This window comes from Eleutherodactylus coqui, chromosome 1, assembly GCF_035609145.1.
Source record: "Eleutherodactylus coqui strain aEleCoq1 chromosome 1, aEleCoq1.hap1, whole genome shotgun sequence".
NCBI lineage: Eukaryota > Metazoa > Chordata > Amphibia > Anura > Eleutherodactylidae > Eleutherodactylus > Eleutherodactylus coqui.
Window position 1 is genome coordinate 123020859 of NC_089837.1, and position 15432 is coordinate 123036290.

At 40.4% G+C, this 15432-nt stretch overlaps 1 protein-coding gene across 1 annotated transcript in view; it reads left to right on the forward strand.

Moving 5' to 3' along the window:
* Window positions 1–13800, forward strand: part of AADAC (arylacetamide deacetylase) — a 52687-nt gene extending 38887 nt beyond the window's left edge. Inside the window, exons 3-5 of the mRNA XM_066599947.1 lie at window positions 5928–5997; window positions 10366–10537; window positions 11450–13800. Of these exons, the coding sequence (XP_066456044.1) occupies window positions 5928–5997; window positions 10366–10537; window positions 11450–12058 (851 nt within the window). The 3' untranslated portion in view covers window positions 12059–13800. The remainder of the gene's footprint in view (window positions 1–5927; window positions 5998–10365; window positions 10538–11449) is intronic.
* The last annotated feature ends 1632 nt before the right edge of the window (window positions 13801–15432 follow it).

The window sequence follows — 15432 nt, forward strand, 5'->3', positions numbered from 1 at the left end:
GCGGCCCTCTGTGTCAGCTCCTTGCCCCTGTAATATTAGGTTGGGTAAGATTACTAAAATCTGTTTATATTTAAAGTGTGGTATTTGTTTCCAACTGTACAGCTAATTGATTTTTGTATTTGCGCAAAAATTAAATATACCATTAATGATCTATTTTGATCTAAGAACAGATAGTGCACAAAAATAAGTGTATAAAAAATATGTGGGTAAAGACTAACCTGGAATATTCAATATTTCATATTATACAACACTGTCTTGTATTCAGATAGATACACTATCTGTGCCCAGAGAAATCCATAATTTGCATTACCATAAAGTAGTCAGGATATGTATCAGCACCATGGTATTCCAATCTCAAGGGGCATAACCAGGTAGAATTTTCAGTCATATGATGCAAGCATTTAATTTGGGAATGCCCTCAGGGCAGAGGATGCTCAGGGGGACCAATTTACAATTTCTACAGCAGCTTCCTTATTCCCTATCACTTTGATTCTGAGCATAACAAAGGGAAACAAAGGCAAGGAAGTAAATATACCTGCAGTATGTTGGGAACTACAGTAGTCATTTGACCTACCACGTGCTTTTATGATATTGAATACTAAAGTGCTGCTGCAGCATGCTAGCTTTTGTAGTGTAGAACTGTAGAAGAGAGGAAAACAGTCCGGTCCTTATAAATCATACATCTTGGCTTTTAATGAATGACGGCCATATGGTCCCATATTTTTTTATACTATACCGTACAGTATTTTTGTATAGGAAACCACAGCTTTCTGCACATCTTCTTTTTAGTTGAAAAAAGGTATAGGAACTATAGAAACTGTGGAATATTACAGAGCAATCTCATTAAAAATGAACAAATTAGTACCTCAGTCCCCAATCACAGCAGAAAAACCACAATCACATAATCAGATTTGCTGCAGCTGCTAGATTATTGGCTGCAGCAGTCACCTGAGTTTCTGTGACAGCAGTAATTATAACAGCCACTGAAACCAGAGCAGGGCTGCAGCGTTGGATCGTGGCAGCTACGTAGGGTTAAAGGGGTTGTCTCGCGAAATCAAGTGGGGGTATACACTTCTGTATGGCCATATTAATGCACTTTGTAATATACATCGTGCATTAAATATGAGCCATACAGAAGTTATTCACTTACCTGTTCCGTTGCTAGCGTCCTCGTCTCCATGGTGCCGTCTAACTTCAGCGTCTAATCGCCCGATTAGACGCGCTTGCGCAGATGGGTCTTTTCCCTTCGGCTCGGCAGCAGCGGCTTTCTGGCTCCGCCCCCCTTCTACGCGTCATCGCGTAGCTCCGCCCCATGACGTGTGCCGATTCCAGCCTCCTGATTGGCTGGAATCGGCACATGTGACGGGGCGGAGCTACGCGATGACGTGTAGAAGGGGCAGAGCCAGAACGCCGCTGCTGCCGAGCCGAAGGGAAAAGACCCATCTGCGCAAGCGCGTCTAATCGGGCGATTAGACGCTGAAGTTAGACGGCACCATGGAGACGGGGACGCTAGCAACGGAGCAGGTAAGTGAATAACTTCTGTATGGCTCATATTTAATGCACGATGTATATTACAAAGTGCATTAATATGGCCATACAGAAGTGTATAACCCCACTTGCTGCCGCGGGACAACCCCTTTAAGTATGTTTCAGTTTATTATTTTAACTCCTTCAGCCCTATTGAAGTCGAACAATCCCTTTAAGTAGTAAACAAAAAATTGTTAAACAAACCAACATATGTTTTATATTTTAGATTCTTCAAATTAGCTCCCTTTTGCTTTAATGACAACCTTTCCAATGCTTGGCATTCACTCAGTCACCTGGAATGATTTTCCAGCACCCTTGAAGGAGTTCCCAGAATTGTTGAACACTTGTTGGCTGCTTTTCCTGCACTCTGTGGTCCAACTCATCCCAAACCATCTCACTTGGCTTGTGATTGTGATAGTGGAGACCGTGTCATGTGAAACAGCACTCCATCACTCTCATACTTAATAGTTTGGAGCACTGGCGTAACTGTAGGGGATGCAGTTTCAGCCAGGTCAAGGAGCCTTAGGAGGCCCATAAGGCCTCTCTTCTCCATATAGGGAGCCCAGTACTATGAATAAAGCATTATAGTTGGTGGCCCTGTTACAGGGTTTGTATCCAGGCCCAGAAACTTCAAGTCACGCCTCTGGTTTGGCGGTGTGTTTGGTGTCATTGTCCTTTTGCAAAACAATGATGGTCCCACTAAATCCAAGCAGATGGACAGGCATGTCACTGCAGAATGCTTCTGGCAGTCATGCTGGTTAAGTGGGCTTTGAATTTTAAATAAATCACCAACAGTGTTTCCAGCAAAGCACCCCTACCCCTTCACACCTCCTTCTTCGTGCTTCACGGTAGGAACCAAACATGTAGTTTTCTGTGCCTTCCAAAGACATGGCAGTTGGAACCAAAAACTTCACATTTTGACTCATCAGAGGAAAGCACAGATTTGCATTGGCCTGTTGTCCGCATATCATGTTTCTAGGCCCAAGCAATTTTCTTCTTCTTTTTGATGTTCCTCAGTAGTGGCTTCTTTGCAGCAATTTGACCATAAAGGCCTCTGAACAGTTGATGATGAGATGCCTCTGGTACTTGAACTTTGGGAAGCATTTATGTAGGATCTTATCTGAGGTTCTATTAATTTATAGCTTCTGAAGCTGGTAACCAATGAACATATCCTCTGCGCCAGAGGTAATTCTTGGCCTTCCGTTCCTTAGACGGTCTTCATGAGTGCCTACTTCATCACAGTATTTCATGATTTTCATGACTGCTCTGGAGTATACATGCAAAGTTCATAAAATCTTTGCATTGACTGACCTTCATGTGTTAAAGTAATGATAGACTGTCATTTCTCTTTACTAAATTGAGTGGTTCTTGCCATAATCTGAATTGGAACAGTAGTTGATTAGGGCTACACACTGTATGGATCTGTGTCCCAACCCTAACTCTGCATAATACAACTGATGGTCTCAAACACATTAAGAAGACAAAAAAATTAACTCTTGACAAGACATACCTGTTAATTGAAAACCATTCCAGGTGACTACCTCATGTAGCTCACTGATAGAGTGTGAAGGCTGTGATCAAAGCAAAAGGGGGCTATTTGAAGAATTTAAAATATAAAACATATTCTGGATTTGTTAACAATTTAGTGTTTACTACCTAATACTATATGTGCTTCTTCATATAGTATTTCCATACCTTCAATATGAATCTACAGTGTAGAAAAAGAAAAAAAAGAAAAACCATGGAATGAAAAGGTGTGTTAAAGTCTTTGACGAGTGCCGCATACTGCAGACATAGTGTAAAGTTATGGCGTTTTGTAGGAGTTGAACTTGCAAGTGATCCAAGATGTGTTATATTTGGGCAGAACGTTGTAAACTAATTAGATTCTACATTTGGTGTGAATTTTAACAGTGGAATATTCCACAGCATTTTATGGAATATTCTGGTACATGTGAAGTCACCCCTACCTCGCTAGAGGAGACTTTTTCCCATTCAGTCAGATTTTATGGCATTATACATCTTACCTTTCTCTATGACCACCTAATGCACCCTTTTTCTTTCTGCTTTTCATCCATCTGGATGAAAAATTCAATTAAATCCGTTAATAATCAGTCCTGTAGAGGAAGGGTTTCTTGGCTGACAAAGAAGATTAAATTCTTAGAAATGGGACACTAAATGGGGCATTAAAATAGATTTTGAAGCACATTGAATTTAATGAGCTGAAATAAAGATAAAATAAGTTTCTCGTACTGCTTTTTTTATTAAAAAAGAAAAACAGGATGAAAAACGTGCCCTAAAGGCCCTTTTACATACAACAAATATTGCTCAAAATTCCTTCAAAAGCCATCTTTTGAGCGATAATCGCTGTGTGTAAGTGTGTGCCCATCGTGCACTTACCGAGCACTTTACGTCCATCACCGAGTTCAGCTCAGCTTACAATCCATGAGGACTAATAAGAGTTCTCTGCGGGCAGCACTGATAACATTCTTTCAGCAGATGTCCCCCTGGAGAACAATAGTGATGTGTTTAGAGAACAGACCACCTGCTGTTTTCTAAATACATGCAAATTAAGCTAGTTAGCTGCTAATACAACACATGTGTTTGCTTCATGTATATTACCCAGAAGAGCATGAATGGCCTTATAAGTCTCCCCAATCACTAACCTAGGTGCTCTCCCTAAGGGTGCGGGCAGACGAGCGTAGGCGTATTTACGTTCGCACGAGCGCAACGTATAATCGCCCGAGAGAACGTTTTTCACCGATCATGGCGCGTATTTCGGTCGCATATGTTCCGTTTTTTTTTCGGGTTGCCGTTTTTACGCGCCGTAAAATCGCCCATGTGAACGAATACATTCGAAACCATTGCCTCAGATGGTCACGTATATACGTTTGGTCGCAAAAATGCGCCGTTTATGCGCTCGTCTGCCCGCACCCTAAGGCCGAGCTTGCTGCTAAGCAATGTGTAAACCACGCTGCTGTCATCTTGAAAAAGGTCACGTGACCGGGTTGTCTCTAGCTCTGTGGAGCAGCCCAGTCACATGTCCGTGGTGCGGGCAGCCTGCTTCCACGGTTTTCATAGGAGCCTATGGTAAGCACCCTGGACAGAGCTGACAGGCGAATCGGCATTCGCTGCCCGTTCTTTTTTAGATGGGCAGATCCAGCGCTTTAAAAAGGGTCCATGTGAGCGCGTCCATAGCAACCTATTGGTTGCTGTAGCAGCGTGTAAACCACGCTTGTCTGACTGAGCCCTAAGGAAAAAAGATAGCATTCCTGACCTGCTTCATGTATAAAACAGTAAACTCAGCATATTGCCTTGTTTATTCCAGCCTCATATTTGCATTGGGAAACAGGATATACAAATTAATCCTGTCTCTCTGAAAGGTAAGACAGGGACAGTAGGCAAACAAAACCAAAGTACAACTTCACAAGATTACATTCTAAATGGAGAGTAAAGGCTAGAGAGAGAAAAAAGTCACTTGTATGGCGGTTCTACATATAGGTTATTGTGGTAGTTTTTTATGTAGTTTCTTTTTTGGCCAAAGCCACAAGTGGATTTATCAGAAATGAAAAATATAAAGGAAGGACTTAGGGAACCTTCTCACAGGGCAGAATCTCTGTGGGCATACGGCAATGGAATACCTGCGGCAATTCCACAGGAAGTCCCCACTGATGCACCTTAAGGGTCAGCATCACACGGGCATATGTACAAAAATACATGTGATAGCATGGGTTTTTGCACAGTGCAGATTGCGCTATCGAATATGCGTTTTAGCACATTTTACTGTACCTATTGCACTGACGGGGACTGTTCACATCGGTGCAGGACCACGATGTACCGTTATTTAAAAGGTCGTGTAGCCTAAGTAGTCCCCAATTTTTCAGATTTCTCTGTGAAATAGCGTAGGGGATTGGGTGCACCTTTGCACACCCCCATAAACTCCTGTGGTACCTTTGGTGCGCAAATGTGCAGCAAAATAGACATAGTGTGATGAGTTGAAATTTGCTGCAGTTTTGCATGAATACCTGTGACAAAAGTTGCAGCAAATCAGTGACATTTGAGTGCACCCTTAATAAACATGCAACGTCCAGAAACATGATCATTGCCCACTGTACCAGTGATCTTTGGTGTGAACCAGGGGACAAGGTTAGACTAGTATTCTGCTATCATAGTGAAAAGGGAAAAAAACTAATGTAAAACATAGCAGCTGTAAAATTCCAAGCCAGAGACTACTTATATAACTAGCACATAACTGTACAATGAAGTATTTCATCTGTACTTTACAGTAGTCTTGAACGTCGGGTTTCTAAAATGTCATTGTCTGTTAATAGAGTGCAATGTTATATCATTTTCTCATGTGAAGAATTAATTTGTTCCTTGTTTATTGTTCTGGTGTCCTGCAGGCATGAAGCCGTATGATCAACTATCAAGACTATCTGCACAGAAGCTAAATGCCGTAATTGTGTCAATTAAGTAGGTACTGTCTGCTTATCAGAAGCTGTTATTATTGCTGCTGTCCCTTGTTTCACACTATGACCTCTCAAACTACAAACAGGGATACCAAATATGTGCATGATTAAACTTTTGATCCCCAGTCATGCTGAAATACAAACAAAATTGCTAACCATTAACCTAAAGGTGCATGTGTATGTACAGAATCATGTAGTATTAACTCATTGAAGACCTAGGAAAGGGCAATGTCTCAACCTCATTCATTTAAGATAACTATGGACGATTTAGATTTCACCATAAAATGTGTTACTTCTCTGTCCTATTGAGACACACACTTTACATAAAGTAGTCATAAATAAGGGTTAGCTTGCATCACGTTTCAACTCTCCACTGAGCTTTCAGCTTGGGGGATACATTTTGGAAACCGAAAAAGTTTAGTACTGTGTTGGCTGGTATAGCAAATGTGATTGTCCTCAGTAAGAGAAACCAAGTAATCTTATAGATTCGATACCTTTTAATGGCTAACAAAAATACATGACGCTATAGTGATCTTTCGAACCTACTCAGGGTCCTTCCCCAGGCTAAATGAAATAGATTCGAAAAAAAAATATATATATATATATATATATGTGTGTGTGTGTGTGTGTGTGTGTGTGTATATATATACACACATACATATGAATTGGTGTTAGGGGGTTACCAGGCCTGTGTCTTATCTCTGCTCCAGATTTTTCATATTCTTCACTAATGCAAAAAGCCCCCTCTAAGGTTCATTCCTTTTTTGAAAGTATCAAGGACATTTTTCTGTGATGCTGAGATTTGAAATTGCATTTTAGTATAGTAACCTTCATATGTTGTATGTTGTGTCCATGACTAGAAAAATGCTTAGCCACAGGTAATTCTGTCTTGCTTCCTTTGATTGTGTGCTGATCAGACCTCATCCTCTTTCTAAGTTTTTGTACTGTTTCTCCAACATAAAGGCCCCCAACAGGACATTCACTACACAGGATCAGGTACACAACATTGGATGTGGAACATGTGAATGTCCCAGAGATCTTATAATTCTGTTGTATGTTGGGAATTTGTATCCTGTCTGTTGTCAGTACATGTGAGCAGGTCTTGCAGCTTCTTACATTACAGGTATAAGTTCCTTTTTGTGTGTCAGAGGGTAATTCACTCCTGATTATAAAGTTCCTCAAAGGAGTTTCTTTGTGGTTTTCCTTAGTATCTCTAGCAGTGAATTGTAGATCACTGCTAGAGGCACCCGGCCATTTCCTTTCTTCTCTGTGTATTGGAGTAGTTGATTTCTGGTTATCCTGGTGGCTCTGGTGGTTTGGTCATCATTTGAGGTGGAATGGTAGCCCTGATTTAAAAATGGCCTTTTAAGATGGTGTAAATGTTCCTCCCTGTCTGTTAGGTTGGAGCAGATCCGTTTGTATCTGATGGCCTGGCTGTAGGTGATGGACTTTTTGTTTCCATAGTATTTTTATTGAGCTATTCGCCTTTTAGCATGCTGAAAGGCTTTAACAAATTCCCTTTGCAGGGAATATCTTAAGACAATGGACTTTTTGATGTGTTTAGGATGGGAATTGTCCCATCTGAGGTATGTTGGCCGATCAATCGGTTTTCAGTATAGGGATGTCTGTATTGAGTTATTTTAAATTTTTATGGTGGTGTCCAAAAAGTTGATTTCTGTATACGCGTAGCTTAATGTCAGGTTGATGATGGGGTCAAAGGCATTGCATCTCTCATGGAATTTTATTAGGTCTTGTTCAGTGTTGGTCCAGATGATTATGATGTCGTCAATGTAACGGAAGTAGGCCAATGGTTTACTGGAGCAGGAGGCCAGAAAGTCACTCTCCAGTTTTGCCATGAAAAGGTTGACATATTGTGGTGCCATTTTACTGCTCATGGCGGTTCTGGTGAGTTACAGGAATATCTCTTGGCCAAAGAAGAAATAATTGTGTGTGAGGATGATTCTTGTGAGTAGTAACACCAATTCAGAGGCAATCCCATTGGCCTCAAGGTGTGCCTGGCAGGCAGTCAGTTCATCTTCTTGTGGGCTTTTGGAGTATAAGGATTCCACATCCATGGTGGCAGGATGGCACCATCAGGGAGGGGACCTATGGTTGACAGTTTGTTCAGTAGGTCCATGATGTCCTGCAAGCAGCTGTTTGTAATTCTCACCAGTGATTTGAGAACACCTGCCTATCCTGAGATTTTTTCAGTGAAGGTTCCCACACCTGGGATAATTTGCCTCTCTGGGTTGCCAGCTTTGTGTAGTTTAGGAAGCATGTAGAATACATCAACCCTAGTGTTCTCCGGTATCAAGTCTAAACATTTTGTGGAGCTGAAATACAGACTTCTGATGACCCTTCTCAATTCCCTCACATATTTTGAGTCAGGTCTTTATCTAGTTTAGTGTAGTATCTGGTGTACGTCAGCTCTCTGTCATCTTCTTCTTTTGTGTAGTCTTATGTATTCATGAGGACTATAGCCCCACCTCTATCTGCAGGTTTAATAGTGATCTCCTTGTTGTTTTTGAGTGCATAGGTGGCCCTTCTTGACTGCATATTGATAATAAATGCTTCCTTTTTCTGCTTGTCCAGCATAGTAGATTGCACCTCATGTCTAAAGGAGTCTATATATTTTTCCAAAGTGGGGTTTGTGGCCAGGTGGGTGTGTCCAATCAGACTTCTTCTTGGTCCCTATTTTCTACTGCATTTGAGTACTTGAAAGTCTTGTGTCTTCTTTCTCATGGAAGAACTCTTTCAGTCTTAGTCTCCTGAAATATTTCTCCACGTCACTGCAGAGTTCTGTTTTGTCAAGCCTTTTAGTAGGATAGAATGAAAATCCCCTGGAGAGAACACTGAGCTTCACATTAGTAGGGTTGTGAGATGACAGATTGATAACACAGCTGATTTTACTGGTGTCTGTGTCCTATTAGGGGTCTTGTTCTATCCTGCTGGACTTGGAGTGTTCCTGATCAGTGTTTGGGTACAGGCCTGATCTGAGTCAAAGTCTTTGAAGTATATTTTCCGTGTTTTTGATTAGGCACAACCATAGTATTGTGTAATAGCATTGCATTTTCAGTTCCAATAAGGGGCTTTTTCTTGGTACTGTAGAAGACATGAATCAGGTGGTTCTGCAGTCTCTCTGAAGTCCTGTAGCACAGACATTGTGCATAAAAATATTATAGGTTTGCAGAATGGGATTCCTTAGGCAAAGTTCTGTGGGGATTAAATGTTCCTTCTTGCATCTTGTTAAAAAGAAAATGCTGCTGTCCAGTTGTGCCAATTTCTTTAGAAGATGTTTCAGTTCAATTTGTGTATGGTACATTCTGGTATCCTCTATTAGGTAAAATGAAAAAAGTTTAGTACCGTGTTAGCCATTAGAGGAAAATGTGCTTCTTAACAGTAAGAGAAACCAAGTAGTCTTGTAGATATGATACCGTTTAATGGCTAACAAAAATATATGATAATATAGCGAGTTTTCGAACCTATCAGGGTCCTTCTTCAGGCTAAATGAAATAGATCAGAAGAGGCCATAAAACTTTCACATTCCTTATCAGTGGTCTAAGTATTTACTTCTCTATTCATCCCGTTCTAATATTTTTTAAGTGCAAATTAATCACACCATGTTTCTGCCTTTTCATGTGTGTGTGTATATATATATATATATATATATATATATATATATATATACATATATATATATATATATATATATACCTCTTCAGAACTATTTCATTTAGCCTGAGGAAGCACCCTGAGAGGTTCAAAAGCTTGCTATAACATAAAATATTTTTGTTAGCCATTAAAAGCTATCCTATCTACAAGACTAATTGGTCTCTCTTACTGAGAACAATAAAATGTTGAAAAACCAAAAATGATATTGAGACATAATCAATAGAGATGAGCGAACGTGTTCGGCTCCGCCCCTTTTCGCCCGAGCACCGAACTTTGCGAGCAATTCCGTGCTCGGGCGAAAAAAGTTTGGGGGTCGCCGTGGCAGCGCGGGGGGGTGCGGCGGGGAGTGGGGGGGAGAGGGAGAGAGAGAGGGCTCCCCCCTGTTCCCCGCTGCTGCCGCCCGCGCCGCCGCGCCTCTCCCCGCCCCCCGGCGCCGGCCGAATCTTTACGCGCGGACACTGAAGTCCTCGGTAAAGCCGGTGTCTGGGTGCGTAAGTGTTCGTTTAGAACACGTTCGCTCATCTCTAATAATCAACAGTGCATCCTCTCACTTGCTTATAACAACATCTGTGTTAGGTTTTTTTTTTTAGAGATTTTAGAGGTTTTTCTTTCTAATTTAACTTGAAAATGTTTCATTTGATTTTAGATCTGGAAAGCCCTTTGATATCTTGCATTTAATATGAATTTTGTTTTTACACAGTTACCGGCTGGCACCAAAGTTTCACTTCCCAATCCAGTTTGATGATGTGTACAATGTAGTTAAATTTTTTATGCAAGAAAAGACTCTAAAAACATATTCTGTAGATCCTAATCGGATAGCTGTGTCTGGAGACAGCGCTGGAGGGAATTTGGCTACTGCTATAGCACAAATGGTATGACTCCAACATTAGTTCTGTAATACTCATGTAACCTGATAATTTGTCTAACTTTGGCTTTATGCACGTTGTCATATTATCGATCTGAGTTGTATGGATTCATAATAAGTCACTCATATCTAGTTGTACTTCTGTGAGGGCACACAGAAGTTTTTTCTCAAGGGTTCTGTATGACATGCAGTCCTCCAAAAAATAAAGGAACACTAAAATCACACATGGGATCTCGTTGAACCACAGCACCTCCAGACACTTTTACATATGTCAACATGCCCAGTGTGAACCTGATCTTAGCTGTGAAAAGAACGGGGGTCCAGTGATGACCTGGCCAATTCTGGTGCTCACTGGAGAATGCCAATCGAGCTGCATGGTGTTGGGCTGTCAGCACAGGTATCCCTACAGGACATCGGGCCCTGATGCCACCCTCATGGAGTCTGTTTGGTCAGAAACATGCAAACCAGTAACTCACTGAAGATCCTCCTCTCACAAAGTAGCAGATATCAGTCCTGATGCAGGGTTGTTGCCCTTCTACGGCCCTGTCCTGCTCTCCTTGTGTAATGGCCTGTATCCTGATGTCTGCTCCATACTCATGAGACTGTGCTGGGAGACACAGCAAACCTTCTTGTGACAGCATGTATGGATTTGTCATCTTTAACTATACGGCTTTGGAACAGTATTCAAAAACATCTATAGCCCTCATATACAATATGGAAAAGCTATACCATTGTCTTGTGCCTTGCTTTTTAGCTTGTCAAAATAGATTTTGAAACATTTCAATGAGATCTAAACTTTCACAACTATGTCAATGTTCTTAACAAAAATAAACATGTTGACTCCACATGTAATGAAATAGTTGCTGACTCCTATACAGACACTAATTTGTTTATTAAAACATTGATTTGATTTTTACAGCTGCTTCGTGACCCACAAGTCAATGTGAAAATCAAGATTCAAGCATTACTATATCCAGTTCTCCAAGACCTTGATCTTGATACTCCATCTTACAGAGAAAATGGCCACATGCCTATACTCTCCAAGACACTCATGGTCCGTTTCTGGAGTGAATACTTTACCACAGATCGATCACTTTTTGAAGCAATGTATACTAACACACATATACCATCTGAAGATGCTCATTTATATAAGTATGTTAACTGGAGCAGTTTATTGCCTGAACATCTAAAAAAGAATCACCTTTACAATATGCCTACCAACCAGAATATGCTGCTTGTTAAAAAGTACCCAGGACTTGTGGATGTGAGAGCATCTCCTCTGTTGGCAGAAGATGAAAAGTTAATTGGTCTACCATTGACGTATTTAATTACATGCATGTATGATGTGCTAAGAGATGATGGCTTTATGTATGTCTCAAGACTTAGAAAAGCTGGGGTACAGGTAGTACATGAACACTATGACAGCACGTTTCATGGTATACTTTTGTTCAGCAGTTGGCCATTTGATCTTTCTATAGCACATCGTATAGCGGACAATTACTTAAACTGGCTCAATAAGAACCTGTGACAAGTCTATACAGAAATGAATGCAGCGTTTTTTTTATGTTTTTAGGTGTCACTTCTTGTACCTACCGAAATCTGAAAGCCATACAGTACAGTATATGATACAACAGCTCTTGTCTGTCCATCTAAATCCTAAAGACTATTCATCCATTTGCCATTAGATTGTTTTTAACATACTATACTGTACCTACTTAAAATCAACATAATTATAAAATGTATGGAGAAAAGTGGCATGGTACTACATTTGGAGACTACTAAGATTCATATATCCTTAGATTCAGGGGCGTAACTAAAGGCTCAGGGACCCGGGTGCAAAAGTTGAGCTCGGAGGGCTCTATCCTGTTCCCATACATAAATCATGCTGCTCAGAGGCGTAACTTGAAGCTTCTGGGCCCCAATGCAAAATCCGTAACAGGGACCCCAACTATAATGCTTTATTCATAGTACTGGGCTCCCTATATGGAAGGAGAGAGCTTATGGGCCCCCTAAGGCTCCTGGGCCGGGGTGCAACTGCATCCCCTGCGTCTCCTATAGTTACACCCCTGCTCAGATCCTAAAGAAGCCTACAGAAGCTGTCTACATATGACTAAGAAAGTCAGGATAAATATATTTTTCCATTGGCTTGAAATTTTCCAGGATACTAATAGATGACCTTTCATATTGTACAAACATACGTTGGCTATATACATTAAGAGTGGAGCTATGAAGAACATTAATGTGATAATATGTGCTTTTATGTGGTCTAAAGCTTGCTATAGATATTAGATAGCTTTAAGTAAAAGGGTTGTTTGCCAACAGCTGCTTCCAATAGCATTCACATTCAGCTTTGCCCAACCAGCCTATTGCATTTGTGCTCCCCTTAAATAGGGGAATGTCTGAAGGTTTCTCTAGGCATCATATATAGATGAGTCATGTTACACTTAGGCCTCAGTCACACGGGCGCACTGGCGCCCGTGTTACTGCAGGAAGGAGACGGATGTACCTGAAGACGGCCGTCTCTCTGCAGTGCCGGAGGAAAGAACATGTGACCGGCTTCATTGCCGGTCATGTGTTCTTTCATCAGCGCTGGAGAGAGACAGCCGTCTTCAGGTACGGCCGTCTTTTAACTGTCAGTCACACGGGCGCATCGGCGCCGATGTGCGGGTGCCGATGCACCCGTGTGACTGAGCCCTTAGGCATGCTTTGCCTACCTAATTCAATTTTCTATGTAAAGATGTATGCCTAAGCATGACAAGCAAAAATTGTATCTAACTGGTCAAAAGTGGCACAAATCAACACTCGGTGACTCGGATCACTTACTACATTCTGGTGAATTAGGTAGTAAACTGAGCCATTGCTGAGAAGGCAACTTGAACTGTAAGAATTGAGCTAATATCTTAATTTCTTTTAAAATTGTATCCTTTTCAAGATTCTCACCAATCTCATGTAAAAGACAACCTTAAACATGACGAGAGTTAAAATGTTTGCAGCTTTTACAGAAATTCCATAATTCCAATTATTGAGAAATGTACTCTTTATGATCTTTAATATTGACATTTATGTGACTTTTACTATGAAACCATACTGTATTTTACTCATGTGATACTTGTGACCCAGGAGTAATTCTTGTTCTCATGGTGTCAGTTTGAAAAGCTCTGTTTGCAATTACGTGAAGATATGATTTTCTCTACTTTTTGTTTCATAATTTTTTTATTGCAGATGAAATTTTTGTTTTTACAAATAAAAATGTTCTTTTTTTTAACACAATCCTTAGTAAATTTCTTTAGCTGCACCTCAGTATTTCTATTGCTATGTGCTAGACCTGACATAACATTTAGAAAGGGTGTGTTTGGGGACTTGTTTAATTTACAAAATAAGTAGAACATTGATATGCCATTCTTTAGCTTTTCTCTTGACTCAACATATCCCAAGATGTGTAACATCAGATAATAATAAGCTTTGAAAAAAACCATGATTTTGCAATACTCTGTTATGAAATGTATAAGTTAAATAGTCATAGACTTTTTAAACTTTTTTAACAACTTGTGCTTATATTATAGCCAGTGTGATAACTAGCAAAAGTGTAGTTGTAGTTTATGTTACCTGGAATTACATGTTTGTGCTGAAAAATCACTCTAAAGTGCTGCCAAATAGAGGGTTTTTATTCCTCTTAACTTGCTGTCCATGGCTTGATGTCAAGTGACATTATGTCTGCTATTGGGGAAAGGAAATTAAGTAAGGGGTTGGGTTATTTTGTTCGATGAGAGCAAAGGGAAATGGGGAAGGACAGAGGCACAAACACTGCTGAAGCTAATAGTAAGTTGTTTACTGCTGTTTATTTACATCTCCACTGCCCAGTACTGCTGTACACTGCCCTACATGATGATGTTATGTCCGTGGTTGTTACAGATAGTTAGAGAACAGAATTTGCAGTGTATGGAAGACAGCATAACAGCAAGGCTACTCTCACTTGTTCTGAAACAATTGAGAATCAGAGATGCAGCCTACAGAGAGGGAAAATGCAGGATACAAATCACATCATGGCCAGAAATAGTGTCATTTTTCATGTACACACATTACAGCTTATTTTGAAAACTCAAAAGTGAAAAGTCATCTGAAAAGTTAGCTGTGCTTTAAATGTGTCTACATGTGACAACCCACTGGTTGGGATATGCTGTGCAGCCTGTTGAGGATTTTGTTAGCATGTTGCAATGGCGCATTCAACTTGTATTGCGAGAAATGTAAATTCTTAAATTAATTCACAGAAAGCTACACACATCAGTATGTTTTTACATAACTTTTTATAGCTGTATGGTGACAAATTTGGGGAATGCATCATTTCAAATAACAATCTGAAAAAGGACGTCACACATGAATGCCTGAGATGTAGGCCAATTTGGAAGCAAGATCAAATAGAGAAATAAATAAGTACTGATTAAAGGCATAACAAAAATTTCCCTCTACATATTGAAAAAACATGCACCCTTGGCTGAGCAAGCATGTCTATGGGAGAGTCAGGATGAATAGCCGTGAGCCTAAATACCTTAACCAGATGGCCAACTATACTGCTAGCATACCAGTAGACACAGTGTTTCTCCACACTGGTGGAGGTGGTGCTCTGCTGATTGCTAACTAACACCTGGATTGAACTGACAAGTCCATGTGTGTCTTGCAATCAATTTTTCTCTGCCTGTGTTTTGATAAAGATAAACACATGTACTGGCACCTTAGATACATCTTCCATAGAGACAATAGGGCAAGTCTCCTTTAAATTTTATAAATCTAGTTAAAATCACTGCCCACAAAAATAAATGTCTATTCAATGGAAAGGATTTGAGCAATCCAACAAAACTTTAATTAGTGTTTTGAAGATTAAAATGTAATCTCTAAAGCATGACT